This window comes from Phoxinus phoxinus (assembly GCF_949152265.1).
Source record: "Phoxinus phoxinus genome assembly, chromosome: 22".
NCBI classification, from domain to species: domain Eukaryota; kingdom Metazoa; phylum Chordata; class Actinopteri; order Cypriniformes; family Leuciscidae; genus Phoxinus; species Phoxinus phoxinus.
Genome location: NC_136897.1, coordinates 5,844,383 through 5,867,209, shown reverse-complemented (window position 1 = coordinate 5,867,209; position 22,827 = coordinate 5,844,383). Strand labels below are relative to the sequence as shown.

At 38.5% G+C, this 22,827-nt stretch overlaps 1 protein-coding gene across 1 annotated transcript in view; it reads right to left on the bottom strand.

Moving 5' to 3' along the window:
• ptprga (protein tyrosine phosphatase receptor type Ga) overlaps positions 1–20,562 on the bottom strand; it is a 280,191-nt gene extending 259,629 nt beyond the window's left edge. Inside the window, exon 1 of the mRNA XM_079597964.1 lies at positions 20,070–20,562. Within this exon, the coding sequence (XP_079454090.1) occupies positions 20,070–20,163 (94 nt within the window). The 5' untranslated portion in view covers positions 20,164–20,562. The remainder of the gene's footprint in view (positions 1–20,069) is intronic.
• Between the last annotated feature and the right edge of the window lie 2,265 nt (positions 20,563–22,827).

Below are 22,827 nucleotides of genomic sequence, written 5' to 3'. Positions count from 1 at the left end.
AGATAAAGGCGATAAGGTTGAAATGGCGGCAGTCGTTTTTGAACGAAGAGCTCAATCCAGCCCAAACAAGCAGATTAGGAATGACATTTGTCTGCTTGGATTGATAACTACATCTATGCCAGTGAGGCTTACAGAAAGGGGCCGGACAGATTATGTCAACATCCAAAGGCATATCATGTCGATGGAGAAAAGGATCGACAGAGCATGTCTATCCAATAACCCATCCGAAACCAGAATAGAACGTGGAATTGAATTGGAGCGATAGCATTTCGAGAAACTCAGGTGAGTACCTGCATTCCGCAGGTGTGTACAGTGGAGCGTGACTCATATCTCAGAGATGCTAAAAATACACAGCCTATGCATTTACTCCGCGGGCACGCCAGCTCAGATGATGTGACGGCGAACGGGCTTTAATGTCACAACAACATATGTTGTACTAAAAGACACAGGTCAACATCCCCTTCATGCTGACCCCTAGTAGAAATACTGTAGCAGTAGCAGTGACACTATCAAAGGAGAATGCATCGGCTAAAAATAATGATATTCATGTACAGTAATTTTATTTTTTATTTTTACAAATGCTATGGTACATGTCCAAAACACCAAGGTATCAGCATGAAATATGGCCGCACCGTTTCAGGGGAACTCGAGGTAATAATTTTTACGTGATTTGTACAATTGTAAGATACTTGTACTGTACAATTGAGTTGTAAGATACAAACTGGCTTGTATGAAGAGTTTTATCATGGTTTTGGGGTTTCAGCTTAGATTTAGGTTCGATTTATTTCATATTTCTTATGATTTTGACACTACAAATTATTATGACATCTTATGTGATATGCTCAATAAATGTACTACTATTTGGCACCTTTTTGTAATTGAAAGATTTTTCAGTTCAGGTTCAGTTTCAAAGTGGTAGTTGTGTAGCTGTCAATGGAGGGACAAAAATCTCAGATTTCATTTAAAATATCTTTTGTGTTCCGGAGATGAACGAAAGTCTTTGGAACGAGATAAGGGTGAGTAAATGATGACATGATTTTTCTTTAAACTCTTCTTTTTCACAAGGTATGCCAGAATATGTTGAATCAAAGAAAAAGTTCTCTCAGTTTTCACCTTTGCAAATCCATACGTTTTCCCTTTACATACTTGTGAAGCACTATTCCAATTAAAATCACCCCTGTTGCAAAATGGTCCAAGTAGCATGTTCAAAACTCAGCTTGACCAAATGCTGGTATGAGACGCTGGCAGCTGGTTTGTTGGTCCTATGGTGACCAACCAGCTATAAACCAGATAGCAACACAACAGTTCCACAACACGGCTATCAGCTTAAGCTGGATATTCCAGCGGGGAATGGATCCCCAGCGTTCTCCGACTCAGCGTAAACTCTAGCATGTGGGCGACCTTAGTCTAATGCTTTGCATCTATTGAAATATTTAAGGCTTCAAAAAAAAAAGTATTGCTTGGAATTTAAAACCCAGAAAAAAAGGGTTGCTGATCTTGTGACAGGGTAAAAATGAAAGGAGTATGTAACATCAATACACTGAGTCCAAAAATGACAACACAAGCCCTCTAGCACACTACAGGGGAAAAAAACAACAACAGCAGCGGTACACTATCGAACACATCAACCTCTCCTTTAAAGCCCTACTGAGAGTCGCATCCAGTGATCGATGAAAAAACAACAAGAAGAAATCTGGCAGGCCAATGTAGCCAGATGATCCTGTATTTCTGATGACCTCAGGATGGACCGCGGCCAGCCCATGTGCCACTGCTAACACAGGCATGAACAGATGAGGTGACTTTTCCAACTCTTCAACCCAGTCACAGAAAACAATTCGATCCCAGGGGCCCAGCCTGAGTTTTCTCAGCTTTCATGAGAGCAGGGGTGAGAAATGAACAAAATATTTATTTCAACACGTTAAGCTGACCCAAGCCTGTGAGTTGGGAATGAAATCACCGCATTTCCTTTTTATTCCTATAATATAGTTTTAGATGACACTACAGCTTTTTGCCACATAGTGATATTTTTTTTATATCAGCCATATTTTTTGATGTCCACTTATAGTTCCAGGATGTGACAGCAATATGACAGAAAACCATGATTGCATGCAATGTTATTATAGTTATTATTAATCTACAGTAGATTTAGTTGACTGTAAAATTGGTTAAATTGTAATGCATCAATTAAGCATTTCTCTAAAAGTTCCAAACGTATTATAAACTCCTGGAGAAAACATATATTAACCTATTTACATGAATTATATTAAGGTTTGAACATGCAATACCGACACAGATTTAACTGCTGTGATATATAACCTGTCTTTATCATAAAAATGAAACAAAACCACTTCTCATAAAGAAACAAGAACATGGTCTTTTTAATTAATGATGTGCATTCTTGATAACAACTGCATACAACATTCTTCATTTTTTCAAGCAGGCATATTTATTTGTATATTAAAATGTAGCTTAATCCTTATTAAAGCTATTAAAGTTATTCAGTCAAGAGCATTGAGTGATCTTTTTCTTTTGTGGTTTGATTAATATTAATGATGGACAGCAGCCGGTTATTAGACTGCAGTCACTTTAAGGCAGAATGCACAGATCCAATACACTGATACACATCCGATATTCTCCCAACTTATTACTGTGTTTATGTGAATACTCACCAAAACGGACATTTTGACATAATATTTTTAACGTTTTATAAGACATGCAGCAAGCGTATGCAGACTTATGTCCCGCTGGGAAGATCAGCACGATGCAATTCAAATGTGCACAAGCCCCGAAATCCCAAATCGCCTAACATTTTCAACTAGGTTTTTTTTTTTTTTATTTTTTTTTTTATGTCAATAGATTTTCACCATAGTTTTTGTCATTCGAAACAGGATTTTATTTAGTCATCGTCTTGTTTTCGTCAGTGAAAAAAATGTCTTTGACAAAAATTATGCCGAAACTTATTCGTCAACAAAATGATCACTGGTATATATTATATTTTATTATATTATATGAATATACAAACCGCTTGCCCGATGTAGGTTGTAGGATATTATATTATATTATATTATATTATATTATATTATATTATCATGTGCTGTGTATATAATACAAAAGACTAGAGGAAATGAAAGCAAAATTAGTTTTAATGAAAACGGGAACAGGATAACACACTAGCAAAAGAATATCAACACAAGACAAAGGACTGAAGTAACTGAGGGCTTAAATACACAGGAAGGCAATCAACAGAACAACGAACAGGTGAGGACTAATCAGGAACCATAGTAACAAACAAGTGGCGGGGAAATGTGATAAGAAAACTAGCAAGATATACTAGCTCAACCGAAAAACTCAAGCAAAATAGACCATACATGTGACTTCTATATTATATTATATTATATTATATTATATTATATTATATTATATTATATTATATTATATTATATTATATTATTGTTTTATAATTATATGCCGATTATTACTAGCATAACAATTTGTAAAACATGGCCACGTGGTCAATGTAGTTTTTGATTTGATTAGAGAATCAGTGCAGATTGTTGTTTGCATTTTATTCGAAATCCTAAAATTTAGTTTAGTATGGATTCAGATAATATTCTGATTCCTCAATGTGTAGGAGTCCCGTATGGATCTTATTACATTCTGTTCAGCAGGAAATTATAACAAGCAGCAGAACGTTAAAAACACACTCACATGAAAAATAAATGTGCCGAGATGATTGGAGATGAAGGAAAAGTGCAAGCGCACACACTTGACAAAAATTCCCCCTCACCATATATAATTCCGTTCTCTGCACTCTGTATGTTTTCCCTGTTCCGTATTCCCAGGTAATAGGGTCAGAGAATCTCATTGCGGCTGGAGCTGCAGACTTCTATATTATCATTTGGCTGCCAGCACAGCCTCTGAGCACAAATGTAATGATATTTTGTTACCCACCATCTGCCACACGGGCCAAAACACTTCCACTGCAATACAATACCCCTCTCGGAGCAAGGCCGCGAGGGCTACGCCACGTACCGTACACGGCCACGTATGACAGGCAATACTCCCAACACACACAACACAGACAGCTGCTTTGATAAGGTCACATAATCTGACAAATAGCTAGCATAACGCTAGCTAAGCTAAACAAATATTCAATTATTATTTGCGTTTTGGTTCATGCTTACAATGTATCTGCACTTCCAGGCAAGAATTGTGAAATGTGCCCATGACTACATGAGAAGAGTGGAAGAGAAAGTGTGTAGACAGTGTGTGAAAGAATGCTTGTGGCAAGGACCAAGCCTGCGTGACCACTAAATGCCCAGAATCGGGAGAACTGTCGCTATTGGTTTCCGTTAATTTCCGCTAATAGGCCCCGCAGTCATCCGCTAGCCGGAACTTTGGCCGCGTATAATGTTAATTAGATTTTCTTTTTGGACCGTTCGCAGAGCGCTTGTCAACATCCTGTCACATCCTCGAAAATTCTCATAGTGACACAGCCTAAAAGCCATTTTTTTGGCTGGGCACCAAAGCACCGCTAGGCACCAAGCATCTGGCAGATAAAATAACATAAACTAAAACTAAAGAAGAAACAAAAGGGACGTTCAGTAAGAAATGTCCGACAGGAAAACCCTCGTTATTCTGTTGGCCTGATCCAATCAGACAAATGTGAAAAATTCTCCATGCTTTTTGCTAAAGGCTAGTTTTATTTAGCGATTAGTCATTCCCTGATCACATTCCAGAGCCTATCAATGATTAACAAAATGTTGACGCATAATGAATGGATTTGCCTCGGGGTCAGAACTTTAAATAATTCAAACCATCAGGGTAAATATAAACATTACTGATGCATTTATTCATAAAAAAAATCCAGGAATAAATGTAAATCAAGTGGTCTCATCCTAAAAAGACAGCAGTGTTTCCTTTAACAAAAATTGATCTGCAGTCACTTACGAACGGCCCTTAGGAAATGAGAGCTGGTACATTGATTCTGCCCTAGATCGCCTAAGACTCGGAATCAAACACAGGTTTTGGTGTCCAGAGGCGTTTGTTTTTGACAAAAACATATCTCAGCAACTTCAAATAATGTGTAGTCATAAGTTCACGCTGGGAAGTATTCAGTCCTTTAGATATGAAAAATCTTGGTGTTAAATTTGTAGTTAATACTTTGAGAATAATTTTCATTTATGCAATATTTTGTACATTCCATTCATGGTAAATTACATGTATATTGGCATTATATTGGCTAGGGTTGTCAAAATAAGTTTAACAATTTCTGTAGCAAAATTTCAACATGTCAAAACTTATATGCTGTTGAACAGTGCTTTGTTTAAAAAAAAAAAAGTTTAAATGTTAATATAAATATTTGTACACAAAACTATATACATATTAATACAAATCTAATGTTAATATAATTTCTTCCAATTAATGAATCAATTTAACCCCTTAAACGGCACCCCCCTTTTTTAATAGACATGAAAATGCACATTCCGAACTTAAATGGTTGTATTTCAAGAATGCTTTGGAATATAGATGTAAGATTGGTCTTGTTTTGACATTTGGCAGATTTTTGTAGAAGTGAAATACATTAAGAAAGTTAAAGAGAAAAAAGTTATAGAAGTTGGAGTTTATGAAAATGTACAATGTTAAAAATTGTATTATTCATATTTTATATAAAATATATATTTAAAAAAACTGGGGGACTCTAAAAAAATGGAAAAAAGCTCAAAGCCAAAAATCCGAACAAGTTGTGTTTCAAATTTTAGGTTGATATCTCAAAAAATAAGCTTTCAGTGAGATTTAGTTTGGGCGCAGTACCAAACTTTCCCCCTAGTTGACATTACTGCCAATATAAGGGCGCCTCCATTTCCATATGTGGTTTGAGTGATCTGAACCATTATTTTTTACAATTTCATACAATTTATGAAGTAGACATCCTATTCAGAAGTAGTATTGGAAGTTTGGCAGATTTTGAAATAAATTCAACCTCTAAGAAAAACAAAAAGAGCACATATGTGCGTTATAGCTCGCTGCCACATCACAAACGGTGAATCTATCATTTTTTTCTTTATATTCAAAACATTTTCAGACCTTTTTTTTTAAATAATTGAATGGATGTTATCTTTTGAACTCTTGGCATGAAAAAAAACCCTGAGGTTTCTAGCATTCTTTCATGATTTTTCATGTTCATCACTATTTCAAAATGAACACGCCTTAGGAGTATGAAAATATTCTTGTTGCAAATTGATAAATTACCACTGTAATTTATTTTGAAAATCAGTCACCAAATATGTAAACTAGAGATTGTAAGCTTTCAAATGATATATAGTTTGTCAAGATTAGTTTAGGTTTAGTATAGGATATTACTGTTTTAAATATGTAATGGATGTATATTGGCTATGCAAATATAAGGGGTTAAAAACAAAAGTTTATTAATTCAATGTAATATAAACACTATAAGCAACAACATAACTGCCATGGAACAGAAGATTGCAGACACAGGTAAGATCCAACCAGAGTTTACTGAGAGACACATGGGATGTAAACAGGTGAGTAACTGGAAAGCAGATCGATGTGGTGATACTGGCAGGGAAATGACTGTTCTTATCTGTTGCAGGAGGAGATGACAGGTGAGTGGAAGAAGAGATGATCACTGAAGACCGAAGGCTTGACAGGATTGCAAAGGCTAGTATCCACAGGTTAGGCATCAGGTAAGCGTTCAGGGATGAACAACAAGACCAGACAACCCATGTGTGTTTGGTGCTGGCATTTATGGAGGAACTGATGAGGCTGATAGCAGACACGTGTGCTGATTATATAGTGTGCACAGTTTGTAGCCAGAGAGGATTATGGGAAACGTAGTGTGCTGAGGTGACTGGTCTAGTGCATGAGAATTGTGACAATAATAGAAATATTATCAAAATATGTTTTTATATCCAAGAGGAAAAATGTGCTGCCAGACCTCGATCACGAAAGTCACATTGCATTTGATACAAAACTAAATAGACTAAATCAAGTGGAAAAAGTGATAACTGAATCCGTTTTCATAGTAGTTCGTTTTCTAGGAAATGTATTGTTAACGAAAACTTAAAAATGTTAAAGATTGAACTACTGTAAGTTAATCAAAGTCTAAGCGTTTGTTAGTCATCAGTTTGCATTATTTCAACTTATTATTTTTTTTATTATAGGCTACTTACATTTATTCTAATTATATTTGACTTATATTTTATTTATAGAAGGCTTCTCATATTGATTATTTTATGCTTATTTTTAACTTCTGGCATATATTTTTATTTTTAACTTATGCCACTTCTGGCATACATTTAAATTGACGCCTGCCATGGTGTTTCTTATTTGTCGTCTCTGATTTAGATGCGTGTCCTCAGCCGATGCCTCGTACCGTTTAACGGTGAAGTCGTTTCTGTGACATTAGTGCAACCAAGCGGAATTACAAAAATACAGTACACTTTGGAACTTTTGTGCGTCGCGCCTCACTCAAATCAAAGACAACTCAACTGCTTTTACAGGTGCTTGTAAAGGCATCAACAGGTAAATGTAGGCTACTTTCAATTAAACGTCCAATATATTCATATATTATTTTAGCTGTGTTGCTATGTATCATGAGTAAGCAACAAATATGCTAACGTGAACGCGAAACCCAACTAACGTATCTGCACCAGGTGCATTTTTTACATAAAGCGCACCCAGCATACCCGGTTAAAAAAGTCACTGCTCGCCACTGATAGATGATCACATCAGCCATTAAAAACACGGCCATTGAATACCCAGTTGACAACCATTAAAAAGTCCATGCAAATGACAGTAATGATTGTTTAAGACCTCGATGGAACCTTGAGTCACTGATGGTGATTTAAGACGCTTGTTCCACGTGCCCTAAATGTTGGGGTGTGGGATATTTTAAAGCGAAATGTGTGTGCGTATATGTGTGTTGAGGTGGTTATCATCTTCTTTATTCTCCTATCCTGACTGTCTCCTCATCTCCTCTCTGTCACGCCTGGCCACTCTCCATTCCATTTCCCCAATGGCTCATCCATCGCCACCTCCGGTGAGTGGCGAGCGGAGCCCGGGGTGATTAACGCAAGAAAGATGGCAGGACTGGCAGCGTAAATCCAAAGAGGTTTCAGGAGGAACACCGCCGCTTGTCTCCGCATGAGGAATGGAGAACCGGCTGGGCCAAAAACCCTTCCTGGAAGTGTCCTATCCCGTCCTACACGGGCGGAATACAGAGAAAGGAATTCATGAAAAAGTACGGAAAATCCACAGCGCTCCCAGGGGCATGAGAGTAGAAGGCCATCTGTCAGACATCTGGACGGAGGAGCTCTTGTGAAAAAGAAATGTGTTTAATTGTATTGAATGTGTACTTGAAGTGTACTTCAAATCTTCAAAGAATATATTTTTGTAAAAAAATTGTCCTTACAGATAATATAATATTAATAAAATAGAAGGCCACGTAAAGAGAGGCCACGATCATAAATACACTTTTAAAATGTGCACTTGCACTTCTCAAATTAAGGTACATTTTAAATCACAAAAGATTATTATAACTCTGAAGTACACACAATTGAGTATTAAAGGGTAATGAAACCCTGAACCAAATTTTCTGAGATTTTAACAGAGGTATGTGTGTTGAAAACTATTGAAGACAATATTAGCATCTGTTAGATTTAATAGTAAGGGGGGAAATGGTTAAAGCGTAGTTTTTCCCCCGCTATTTTCATCTTCCGGGTTTAAAATCTTCATCGTGTCCACGTCACAGAAGGCACTGTACGTGCTTTGATGACTCATCGATGTCTCATAATTATTAATGAGACTGAGTTTTCATATCCTATGAGAAGACACTGTCTCTTAATTATTCATGACACCACGTGGATCTTTCCAATGACAGACATGTCAGATCGCGTAATAGACGAGAGGCAATCACGGGACGCAAGTGTTTCGTGGTGTTTTCGTTGTGCAAAAGTTCCAGTGAGTTGCATATCTTTCCCCGCGATGCTGCCAGGGCTAGACTCTGGCTCTGGGCGGTTGGTTGGCCATCAACCACGGACACATCTAAACTATGTGTGTGTAGCAAGCATTTTTATGGAGAGAGCTTCGAGAACTGGAGAATGGTGGACTTCGGCCTTGTTCACCAATGCAGGTTGCGTCTTGCGAGTGATGCGGTACCAGTCCGATGACTTTTCTATCCCTCAGAGCAGAGAGGTGTGTGCATGTGTGTGTGTGTGTCTGAAATGTAACCCTGACAGTTTTATTTGGCAAATTTCTCACTGTCCATCTTTATTATGGGGTTCAGGGGGCGCGTAGATCTAGGCTATGTACGGAATGTTTTTTTTAAAGCGGAAAATTAATTATTTTTAAATATAGGCTTATGCATTTATAGTGTGTATATACATAAATATATATTTTATAATGACATTATAATTATACATGTACATTAATATGTTTTGAATAGAATTACGATTACTGTAGGCTAATATATGTAGCAGGGCATTCAGTTAGCCTACTTTTGAAAGGACAAAAATAAGGTGTCAGTGTATTTCATTAAACTTTAACTTTGCCAATATAAAAAATTATGATTTCCTCACGTTTTACCTAAAATTTTTAGTGACAGTCAGTCGATATGCATGGGCCACTGGCCGATGACAGTTATCCCCACCTCCCTTATGACTACGTTTTAAAAGAAATAATATTAAAGTGCTAAAGTTTTAGTTTACCATAAATGCTTGGCGGTACATTCAACAAACCATATTTTGAAAGACAACAGAAGTAATTATGAAATTACATATAAAGGTGTACTTAAGTTCTTCAAGTGGCACAAATGTGTCACTTAATTGCTACATAATTGCATTTTATATAAATTTAAACTATAATAGATTTTCATGAACTTGAATTTAACATGCAATAAAATGTCCAAAAATATTTCATATTACAAGGATATTCTTTTAAAATATATAAGAGTAGAAGTACTCTTTTTTTTTTAAATATGCTGAAGTGTACTTTTCAGAAGGTAGTGAAAGACCTTCAGCGTATCTGTCGGTACATTTCAGAACTATAGTTACTGTATAGTTCACCCCAAAAAAAGCACTTCATCTCCCACATATTGTTCCCATATGACTTTTTCCTTCTGTAGAACACAAGGAGAAATTCTAAAGACTGTTTTCCGTGGAATTACGTTAAATTGAGGACTAAAGCTTTCATGCTTCAAAAAAAAAAAAAAGAAAGAGGCAAAGCAATGTAGAAGCATCATAAAAGCTCTCCATAAGTCTTGCACACTAAATTCCAAGTCTTCTGAAGTCACACAACAGCTTTGAGACAGACTGACACAAGTCAGAAGTCACATAGACTACTTTAATGATATTTTATGGTGCTTTTGCGTCCTTTTTGAAGCTTGAAAGCTTTGGTCGCTGTTCATTGTAACCACATGGAATAGAGCATGGAAAACAAAATGTCTCCTTTTGTGTCCCACTGAAGAAAAGTCATTTGAGTTTGGAATGACACGAGCGAGAGTGTATGTGATGTGGAATATTCCCTAACACACAAGCACCAATGTAGCCTCATTCGCTGAGACCCAGAACAAGAGGTTACAAGAGGTCAAAGACAGCCAATCCAATCAGTAGTCACAGCGCTAACCCATCAGCACTAGTCAAGGTAGAGTGAACCATCAAAGACACAACCCAGCCAGAAAAGGCAATCACAGTTGTCAAGCAGCAAAGAAATGAAAAAGTAGCCTATTTCTACTTTTGGGTTTGATTTCATGCTTGTGCGTTGAACTGCCACTCGGCTGCTGTTTGAGCTTAACGTCAGGCACATTTACCGTTCTTTGCAATGCTGGTTGTTTTTAATATGGAAAGAAAGAACAGTGGAAGACAGTGGAGACATTGCCTCTCAGTAGGGCATCAGATAATGACAATTCTCCTTTCTCATCTGAATTTGCATGTCCGTCAAAGCTATCATTGTATGATCATGGTGATTACGCTGCTAATTAGCATATTTAAAATAAAGCAGTAAGCCTTCAAAATCCTCTCCAAAGCCATTAACCATTTCCATGTCTTTATGTTTTCAGTTGGCCTTTGGTTAGCAATATAACAGATTAGCATAGTGCTAACTGATTACGAAAAGATTTTTTGTTTTGTAGACTACACGCAACGTTTCTGACACGTTTCTGGTGTTCATGGGAATGAATACTTAACGAATAAACTAAATGATAGCCACAAATATTTTCATAAAATGTCTGAAATTAAATTACCACTGATTTTACACAATGTTTACAATGCAAGTAGGTTGTTAGCTAAATCGATAATCTCATAATGGCGAAAAAGCCTATTGGTCAATTAAATGGCTTGATAAAATATTGTGTAGTCTAGAGCTAAACTGTAAACATATCAACATTAAATGCTAGAATTGAACTGAAGAATTTTCAAATCAGCTGCTTTACAATGACTGCACATTAAAAAAAAAAAAAGCTTATCCAAAGAGATGTATGTTTGCTACTTAAAAATAGAAAAAGGTTGTTAAAGGTGATTGCCATTTGTGCAATTTACATTTGCGACATTAGCAAACCCACTAGTGTGAAGTTTGGGTGGGGCTATCTTCTAGGCTGACCAATGACAGATGAGGGTCGTGTTCAGGACACTGGGAATGTTTGCAAAAGAAATGACACACAAATTTGTGATGCACAAAAAGCAACATTAGCATTATCATGCTAGCATCATAGCAAAGAACAAGCTCAGCAACTTCAGAGACCCATCGATTTAGAATCAGAGTAAGTATAGAAACCTAAAGGTCTGTGTGGCACACTAATGTCAGGTTATTCCAAGAGAGTTACAGGAAGAGAAAGGTCATAAGGGAACATGCGTGTGTATAATGTACTCGTCTAATTCACTATATGCACACTGAGTGACTGTTACGAGTGGAATAAATCAGAACGGACAGACACTAATCACAAGCCATTTCCCGAGCACACTCGATACAGGTCTGCCTGATGAAAGCACAGATATCTGGAGTGGCGGAAAGACAGCGGGAGTCTCGCCAATTTGAGAAGAGAGGAGGGAGAGAATAAAAAAAAGCATTGTACTTTAAACAGCTTCCCTAGAAGTAAGACAAATTGGGCAGCGTGGTGCAGTCCGCAGGCTGCGTCTCACCCGCTCTCTCTCTCTCTCTCTCTCTCTCTCGGTGGAAGAGGCTAGCGTCCTCCCAAGCATTAAAGTGGAAAAACCAACTACACTGCAAAAATTTAATGAGAAGACTCACAACTCCGGCCTAACACTGGCTCACTGACACAACGCTCCTTGGCATGTGGTTATTTTCCCCTTCTCGTCTTTTCTTTCCTCTTTTCACCACGGAGGCAGAGGAAATATCAAGGGGCTGTAACCGGCCTGGCCCTCTCAGTCGTGGTCTAATGCAACACTAATGCATTGTGTCTGTGAAAATGGGCATTGTGAATACGTGACCGTGCTTTCCAGAAACGCCAGGGCATTACCTCATTTATATGTCCACTGAGAGACCGCACGCGTCCACGCACAAACAAATTATTTGCTGCCGCAATTTCCGAGGCTCGTGTGATATATAGAGGGTGTCTAATAGTTTGCCTCACTCCTTTTCTGCTGTTTTTGTTCCTCTTTTTCAAAGGGGGAGAATTAGAAGTACCAAATGGAATGAACTGGCCTACAAAACCATTAGGCTACCCTGACTGACAAACACCCATCACATGGACAACATCACCCTAAAGGCTGTATCATTACACGCCAGGCTTGAATCGCAGCCCACAACCTCCATATTAAGGTTATTTCTCTATTGCAAGCAGGCCTGTCCATGACAGCCAGCCCATCAAGAGCTCTGGGCAGAGATTGGCCTTTTACACTGATCCAGACCGGATTACGCAGCCTAAATCCCAGCCATTACCTTTCAAGAACGAACCAAAAAACTGATATCAGATTACAAGGGGAGAGTTCTTTTTACGGGCCACTTGGGATAAGGTAAAGAATTGGATTTCACAAAAGTGAAGCTAAAGGGATAGTTCATCCATATTTAAATTCGGTCTTCGTTTATTCACCCTTCCAAACCTGGATATTTTGAATAATGTCTATATAATGAAAGCAAACGACATTGACTGTCATTGTATAAAAATAAGATTTTATGTTCAAGAGAAGAAAGGCAGTTGTACCGATTTGGAACAACATGAGGGTGGCTAATTGATGACAGCATTTTAATTTCAATGCTTTTGACAAAGAAGTGTCATTGGCGATAATTTTATTGGGCAACACTTTATTTTTATGGTCCACTTTAGCCATTATTCTAATTATAAGTACCAACTTTGCAACTACATATCAACCAACTATCATTAGAGTATTAGTAGACTGTCTGCTTAATATCTGCTAACACTTTATTTTGATGCTCCCAAGAGGCACACTTCTGACTATAAGTAACTTTGCAAGAACGTCGACTTATTCTACTGACCCGAACCCTAACCTAACAGTCTACTAACACAGGCTACTAATACTCTAATGAGGGTAAGTTGACATGTAGTTGAAAAGTTAAAGTTTTAAAGTGGACCATCAAAATAAAGTGTACCTTTTTATTACCGTGATATATTTGATTTTCAGTTGTATTAAGAAAAAAAAAAGAGTGATTGAAAGGAAAAAAATAATTTAAGGAGTATTGTGTGGGCCGGTGATACAGTGATAAATGAAGTCTATCACTTAGCACTAGCGCTTAGCACGCCACAAAAGCCTTGATCAATCAGCTTGACAAACTGCAGAATTAATGCTGCATATAATCAACAGTAAAAGGCTAAGTCCGCATTGCACAAACTAGCATTTTGAACTAGAAACATAAATAACAGAACTCGCGCAAAATACTCCCCCTAGTGGCCAATGCATGAAAGTCTGTGTGAAAACGAATTTTTAGGTGTTGCATCTCGGTTGCACTATAACATCTGTCTGGCTGTTAATATTGCAACGCCCGCTGCGGCTCATCAAATTGTAATTAATTTCTCTCTCATTAATCCATCCATCACTTGTTCAATAAAAATAAAAATAAACATGCTCCATTGTTTGGTTTCAGACGGATTCATTTAACATCATCTTTGACGTTTTAGATCCTTGTTGGTCTTTACACATGGATCACGTGTTTCAGCCTGGTTGAGAGGAAGAACTGGCATTTAAATTGGAGAGGGCCAGCAGCCGTTATACGTTATTAATGGAGAGACTTTTACGTTTGTTGCTCCATACTCTGCTAATTATGACCTTAGAGAGGGGGACGGGGGTAAGCAGGAGAACAAGGAGCTGGAGGGGGGCCGGGTTATGTGGAAGGAGAATTAGCGCTTAAGTCTCCCAGTGGCTCAAAGGTTTCTTTCGTCTCCTGGCAAACTCTTTCAACCCCTGTTACAGTGCCAAATGAAAATCTTTTTCAGAACCTCCAGTCTGGGAGAGAGTCAGAACTAGAGAAAGAGAGAGAAATAAAAGAGTGGGAAAAGCAAACATGAAGAAAATCTGAGAGAAAGTAAAGCCAAAGTACACGGATTTGGTCTCTTGCCTACAACTACTACAACTTTCAATGAGGCGAATCATTATTACTATACCAAATTCGTATCAGGCTAACGTTTCAAAAAATGGTGCACAACATGAGCAGAGAGTTTGGTGCTGTGTATGGTGATGATGTCGCAAACAATCGGTGCTGCAGATTTCGGGCTTGCCAAAGACCATTTAGCAAAGCTGCACACAACAGAACAAACAAAGAACAAAACCAATCCAACCAACATGTTTGTACAAAGCCAATATGTATCTAACGGTACAGGAGCCCAGAAACAACAACAACAAAATGATCACAAATGAACATTTCAGACAAATTTATCACCCTCCTTTTTTTTGCTCAACTCCATTCTCTAAAGAGAGAGAAGAAGAAGGCAAAACGTAAGTGCAGTTTGACATGGTGTAACCGGTCCTACTCAACCCCCTTCGAGCGGGATTCGAACCAGGGTCTTCGACGTGGGAGGCGGCGTGCTAACAAGGATGCTAAAGACCGCATCCTCTAGTGTCAGTTGCTAGTGCGCCTCTTGAGGCCAGATGAGTGAGGTTTACACGCACAGCTCTTACTGGTCTACGTTACACTCACCCCCCTAAACCTCACTCCCATCTGGGTCACGGCACAAAATGTAACGGCGGGGGCGCTAACAAGAACGTAATAAAGCTTGTTTATTTCACTGTTAAAGTGGCCACTGACAGAGGTTCTGATACATATTTTAAACATAGGTAAAAATGTCACTAAGAAAGATCAGAATGTTGTATGCACCGTGTACAAGTATACAAGCACAAGTATAACACTTTTTTTGTCTCCATAGCAATGACATTATCTGATAAAATAGCATTATATGACTTAAATTATTTTCATGCTGGGTTCGTTATCTGCAGTTTTCTGTCTGCAAGACAGGATCTACCAGCATGCTTCATGAATGTCCACTTCATTTAGTGGTTGGCACACACTGTGAGCTGTGGTTGCCAGTGGAGATGAGGAGAAAATGTACCAGCACGAGCAAAGACACATACACGCTCTCTCACACACACACACAAACACGCCTGCCTTCACCAAGACTATTGAGGAAAAATGGAGATGAGTCCTTCACTGAAGAGGACCAATACTCCTTGAGAACCATTCATGACATCTAACACAACAAAAAGGAGGGAGAGAAAAAAACAGTGTGAGTTAATGTAAAAAAGCTTTTTAGAATAACAGAGTCTGTTAAGCGTAAGTAGAAAGGAGAAGCAATTAAACTGGCTTAAACACTTAAACTAAACACTTTATAAGAGTAATACAAAAAAACCCACACACACATTAAATGCAAGAAGTCAGGAATAAACACTTACTGTACAAACCAAACCATCTACAACCAAAATGTAATTTAAATTTAAAATAAATTGTAATTTATTCCTTTGATGCTAAGCTGAATTTCCAGCAGCCATCGCACCAGTCTTCAGCGTCACATGATCATTCATAAATCATTCTAATATGCTGATTTAAGACATTTCTTATTATTATCATTAATGTTGAAACCAGTTGTGCTGTTTAATGTTTAATGTTTTTTTTATTTTTCAAAAGAAAAGCATTTGTGTGAAATAGAAATCTTTTGAAAAATGATAAATGACTTCACTGTAACTTTTAATCAATTTCATGCATCCTTGCTGAATAAAAGTATTAATTAGAACAAAAATAAATAGATACATAAACTGTTGTTATGCAAAACAAATAATTGAATTAATTAAAAGAAAAACTATCAATTGAAATAAACATTACTATTAAAATAATTAATCAATTTCAATGTTTTAAATTGCAAGTGATTTGGAAATCTGTTTGGTGTGAGGCTTATATTTGAACAAAAAATAAACACAGAAAGTTGAGAAAGTGTTCGAGTTAAGAGTTCTTATTCACTTCCACGTTGCTGGTTCCAACCACAAGCTGCCTTAGGTACAGACGCAGTGCACATTCAGCACACACGCTACCACGACGACCCTACGGCAGCCTGACATCACCCCACACGCTTAACCGTCCGCGCGGCCCTATCTTTTAATCAATCTATTAGGGGAGCCGGGCGACGATGACAGGCTTTGTGACTGATAAAGTGACCTGGCGAACATTACAGCAGCTCTGGTCACCCAGCCGGACAGATAACGGCCCGAGCGGAGAGAGATGATGATGATGATGATAATGTTGTTACAGGGGGCCGCTAGAGCATCCAGTCCGGCCCAAATGTCAGCTCCAGCTATCTCACTCCTGAGACTCTACCCCCATCTTAAGTGCCCGTCATTTCCAAACGGACATTTAGCAAATTATCCTTTTCTATTAGACAGAGAAATGGCTCCTCGCTCACATAAAAGGAAATCAGAAAGGCAGGAAGTCTGATACCTCTTAAGAGATTTGAATTATCATTGTGCTCTCCAGCGCGTGGCATGCTATTCGTCATGCGACAGAAATAACCGTCTAGAAATCCTCTCCTCGCTTTCGCCGGCGGTTTCTACATCTTTTGGGTGAATCCTTTGAATAATTTCCCGCTGTAGATAGGAGGTGGGACAAGAATAGCCAAAGAAACAAAACAAAGATCAATTCTATTGCTTCCCTTTGATTTATACGGCGTAAACTCAGGAATGGCAAGTCAAATGATTTTCGCTTGCTAGTTTCACTAGTTGAGCTTTATAGCTTTAAATTATTAGGTGGAAACGGCGCTAGAATTTTCTCTTCCGTGATAGTCATCCATCGGCTCCGACGGCTAGATCAACCGTCTGTAAAGAGATGAGCGTTGCCTGGGGCCAACAGACGCCCCGTCGAGAAATCCTCTCGCTTCCGCTCTGCTCCGTCAGCAAACTGGCCATTACTGGAGACTCAAGTGTGCAGACACTTGTTTCCCACTGGCATGACAGAAATAAATAAAGTTGCAGCGTTCCCCTTTCTCTAGCACGACGCTGTATGTCACTGTAGATACAGAGCTCGCTTGTCTTTCCGCAGCACTGGTTCTGCTAAAAACAGGTCTATCAGACACAGACATGAACAAATGTCACCGAGGTTAAAAAGACCCATGTCTAGAAAAAGCAGAGAGGGCAGGGAAGAATGACGGCAAACAAACGGAACACATCAAAGTGGTCTTTTCTTCTACGGTAACTTCATTTCTACCCCCCTTCCGACTCGAGAATTGGAAGTGTGCACCTTTCTCTCGGTCAAATCAACTCTGATAGACGGAGACAGTAAGATAGACAGAAACACATACTGCGACCGACACAAGAGAGAGAGGCGCAAACAGAAAAACAGACGGAAAAGATTGCCAATAATGTCCACAACCTTGAGTCAGGCATTTGCCCTTTGGTGACAATGTGTTATTCATAGAGCGTTCATCACGGGCCTGATGAAATCTCTCGGCTCTTTGAGATGCAGAAACTTAGACACTTTATCTCACTGTCAGCGCTCAAGTGCTCACCCTTATGTCCACTGAGTCTCTGAGCGCCCGGCGCTTGTAGTTTTGGATCACATAGAATGTGCGATGAAAACTAGTGGGCGAAAGAAAAGAATAGAAAAACTGATACCGGATCTGAAGTGCAGTGTCCAGAGAAACCGCAAAAGCTTGAGCATACGCAGCGTTAATATTAGTTTATTCCTGCGACAGTGATTGACTACCAACAAAGTAACGTTTTATTATGTATGCAAAGCAATGGCCATTTGATAACACAAAACCATCAAGCTCCCCAGAAGTAGGTCAGCTATTGTGGAAATTTATGTTTTGAGATGTATTAGCATTTTATGTACCAAGATATCAGATATTAGATGGAAAGATGAGAGATAAACACAATGTGTTCTGTCTTTTAATGAGATTTCTGAACACATGGTTTGCATGCATGCATACACTTTTAAAAAATGCAATTCACAGCGCAGATGCAATCTGCAAACCATGGCTTTCATTCGTATGTAAAGCTCTAAATATTTCTTGTTTATGAATATGGCTTTCTCGTCACATGTGTTTGCCTGTGTAGATTTAGTTAAACGAGCACAAACAGTCCTTGAACTTGGGCTGCTTCCATAAGGTTTCATTCGAAGACCTGAGAATGTCTTACTCTCTAGAATTATACATTAGACTTGACGCCTCCAGCGTTACATAAAAACTCATGCAAATATGCAGAGCTTATCAGTCTCCTCCTGGTTTAAGATGACTGGTGAATCTCAGACTCTGTTCTTTCTCTGGATGCTGCCTATCATCACAGCAAACCTGAAGAGCCTCACACACACTCAACGACCCAGGTCATCTTAAACAAGATGCCATCAAATATATATTTATATATTTAAACCCGGACGAGCCCCCGGAAATCATACTCTTATGACGTTTTCCAAGACACACTGTTAGTTACTGTGGGAATTCATATTTAATGCTTCATCCCTAGTTGCCTGATCATTCAGATCATCACATTTGAAGTATCAATAAATAGTAACAACAAATAAACAATAACCTTTTTTTCTTAACTGATCCCACAATTATGCTGCTTATAGCATTACTGAGCGGCATCAGAACAACCAATAATGATACACGTTTTTGACACAATAATAGTTTAAAAATCATTAGCTTGCAACCAGAGAAACAATGTACATTATGAAAATGAATAACAAAATATTCACAATTTATAATTTTTTAGGCTATTTATTATATATGCATATATAATAATAAACAGTATGAAACCTGCTTCATTATCTAATTAAGAAATATGTTTGCATTTTTGTTTTTGGATAATGTTTAACTTAAGTTTAAAATGCTATGCTCAATTGGAAAAGTTATGATTAATTACGCAAACAATAAATTAAAAAGTAAGTGTTTTATTTGAAAACTATGCCGTTTTTTTTTTTTTTTGCTGAACACTTTGTAGCTGGTTGTTATTATTAAGAGACCCATTAAATTACGAACTGATTTTAAATAAACTATAACTGATAAGTAGAAAAGTGTGCATATCTATATAAAAAAAATTGGTTAAACCGATAATCGGTCTATTTTTAATATTATATGCACATAAAAAACTATTCAATTCCTAGACTGTCTTTTTTCAAGAGAAAGTGCGTAAATCACGTTAAAAGTCGTCAATAAATACAATTTTGCTAAGTTATGCTCAAACTAAAGATGCATGGCTCAAGTGTGCATTATAATTCAAACTGCTTGAATCAAATATGTTATAATACCTGCTGAAAAACAACGGCTAATGTATTTTCCTAGAACGGATTCGAGTGTAATGTTTAGAGATAACGGATCCGCGCGCTTATAAATAACAGTAGCGGATCATTTGTGGATATTGGAATATCAATACACGTCATTATGTGCGTTACAATTCCGTGTTAGATCGTCCCAATTCCTTGACTTAGGATACAGCAGAAGAAGAAAAAAAGCACAAATAAAACCTCGCGTTCGTATGGTTTTAATTGTGCATAGCCTATGGGTTTTTTCTCTCTCAACCTTCCGCAGCCAATGTAATGGTTTTACTCGTATAATAAATGAAGCGATTTGAAAACAATTCTCATCCACCTCGAATCCAACTTACCGGGATGACAATGTGCCCACCGGAGCAGAAGCAAGGAGAAAAGCAGAGGCGGAATCCACCAGCAGCAGCAGCGCGGTCGCAGTAGCCTCCGCATGTCACACTGTATACATGGAGATCTGGAATAAGGCAACTGTTGACAGAGTTATCCTCCCGCTGAACGACAAAACTCCCACAAACAAGCGATGCGAACGCACTGGACACGGTTCAATGTATCTCGGCCGCCTCCTTTTAGTGAGTCCTTTTGGAGAGATTTTTCTTTTGAAGTTCGACCAAGCCAAAGGAAACAGTTTTTCTTTTCTTTTCTCTTTCTCTCGTTCAGATGGCTGAGCTTGTAGTCCAGAAGAGAAGCATGTCAAGGGGGCTGTGGATTAAGAGAGAGATGTTAGAGGAGCGGTAGTCCATGCATCACGCTGAAAACACAGAGAAAAGAGTTGGAGCGGCTCTGGAAGCTTTCCATTCCGCCATCCAGGAAGTAGCGCATGAGCTGAAGTCTGGCAGAGACTTTAAAACAGGCTTGGAAGAGAGCGAGGGAGAGAGGGAGAGAGAGGGAGAGAGGGAGAGAGAGAGATCCGCCGGATCCTAGCGCCGAGTCCGTAACGGACGCGCTGTCAGGCTGTGTGTGATGGACGCACAAAGGCGCTCTCCTTCTCTCTCTTCTTTATCTGGATAAAACCAAACACTCCAGATAACATCAGTAATAAAATGACTGCATGCAAGCTCTGTATCTGGAATTATCAGCAGAATCTTCTACATGGAGAAGAGTGGATGGTTGTGTGATTCAAAATGCGTATATTTCAAAACTACGAAGTAATAGACGTGGGTACATATTTAAAAATTAATATTACCATAGAAAATTCGACTTTCGCGCGCGCGCGCACACACACACGCACACACAAACACACACACACACACACACACACACACACACACACTCGGTTACGCTATCTTTGTGGGGACTCTAATTATTTTATACTATAAAACTAAAACTGTATATATTCTATCCTCCCACACTAACCCTACCCATCACAGAAAACTTTTGCATTCATACCTTTTTCAAATAACCATCATGTGGTATTGTTTATTACATGATCCATTTCCCGCAATGTAGGTGATCCCAGGTTTTAATATCCTTGTGGGGACATTTGGTACACACACACACACACACACACACACACACACACGACTGTGCAGCTAAAAAGAGTCATGTTTCTTTTGTGAAGAATATACAACAATATAAACAGTGAATACTACAGATAATTCATAAGCTGAACTCTGTCCTTACTCATTTCGGAATTGTTTATTGAATAACTGAATTTTCTGAACAGACATAGAGCAGCTGTATATTTCAATAGCATTTATGCAGTAAATATGCCATTCAGGTTGTTGTTGTTTTTTCAATGAAAAAAGATAAACGAATCAGTAATACTGATAGAGGAGGACATGACATTAAAAAGCTTCTTTATAAACTGAAGTGTGCTGTCAGTGTAGAACAGAAGAGATTTTTATTGGCTAGGAAAGATGGCTCCTCTGAAGAACTCGACTTGGCAGTTCTTGACGTTGGACAGACATTATATAAGAACAATAAGAAAGAAGCTCTCAGCAGCCCATGACTTAATTACAAATACATGCTAACAGATGCAAATAATGAGACTTTCACTTTGATCATACTCTTTAAATATCCTGTTTAAGCACATGGTAAAAATATTATTTCATTTAAAAAATATATTGTTTATTGTCTAAACAGGGAAATTACATAACCATTAAGCAAGGTCTTGTACCACTCAGATGAACAATCAATAAAATAATAAATAAAATAAAAATGACTGGAACAGAGGGATAATATCCTATTGAAGTCCCTCTGTTATGCTAATTTATAAGTTCCTATTTTTGTTTTAGATATGCAGGTTAAATGCATCTGAGGTAATAAAAAAACCTTGAATTTTCTCATAATATACTGTACATTGCAGCATAACCTAATTTATCAAAGAGTCTGAAAGCGAGTAATTCGAAGATAGTATCGGTCAGTCACTCTAAATGTACCGATGAAGCATTGTCGTTGAGATCCATTTGCAATGTCTTCTTTTGTAATAGTAAACGTAACACAATCAGGCAGGGGTCAATCACTAGCAAATGATATATCTGAGGCAGTCCACAATCGTAGTCGATGGGCAGGCAGATAATCAGGGCAGGCAGCAAACAGTAAAGCACATCCAGTCAAACGAAGCAGGGTAACAATGGCATGAAGCAGAGGGTCGAAATGAGTAGAACAGTCCAGGATCAGTATGAGGAATCATCAGTATAAACAGGGAAACCGCTCAGAAATGTCAACCAGGGTGATACAATATTCAGGAGCTGGAGCTCTCTGGTGGTGAGTGGGAGGAACCACAGAGGCTTGATTCGTGACAGAGCTCCCTCCCTGCGAGCGGCTCCTGACGCGAGGAGGTGGTCGACGCCGGGGTCTTCCTCGAACTCGAGGGGCTGGTTTTCCCGGATGGGTCCTATGAAACTCTGCAGTAAGAGATGGGTCGAGAATGTCCTCGGAATTGACCGAGGACCTCTCCTCCGGACCATACCCTTCCCAGTCCACGAGGTACTGGAGAACTCCTCCCCGGTGTATGGAATCCAGGAGTTCCTGCACCTGATAAGCCTCCTCGCTGGCTATGATTATGGGAAAGGGTCCCTGGTCACTGACTTCCTCTTCTACCTCCCCTCTTGGATCACCAGCGGGCTTGAGCAGGGAAAGATGAAAAGTGGGTGA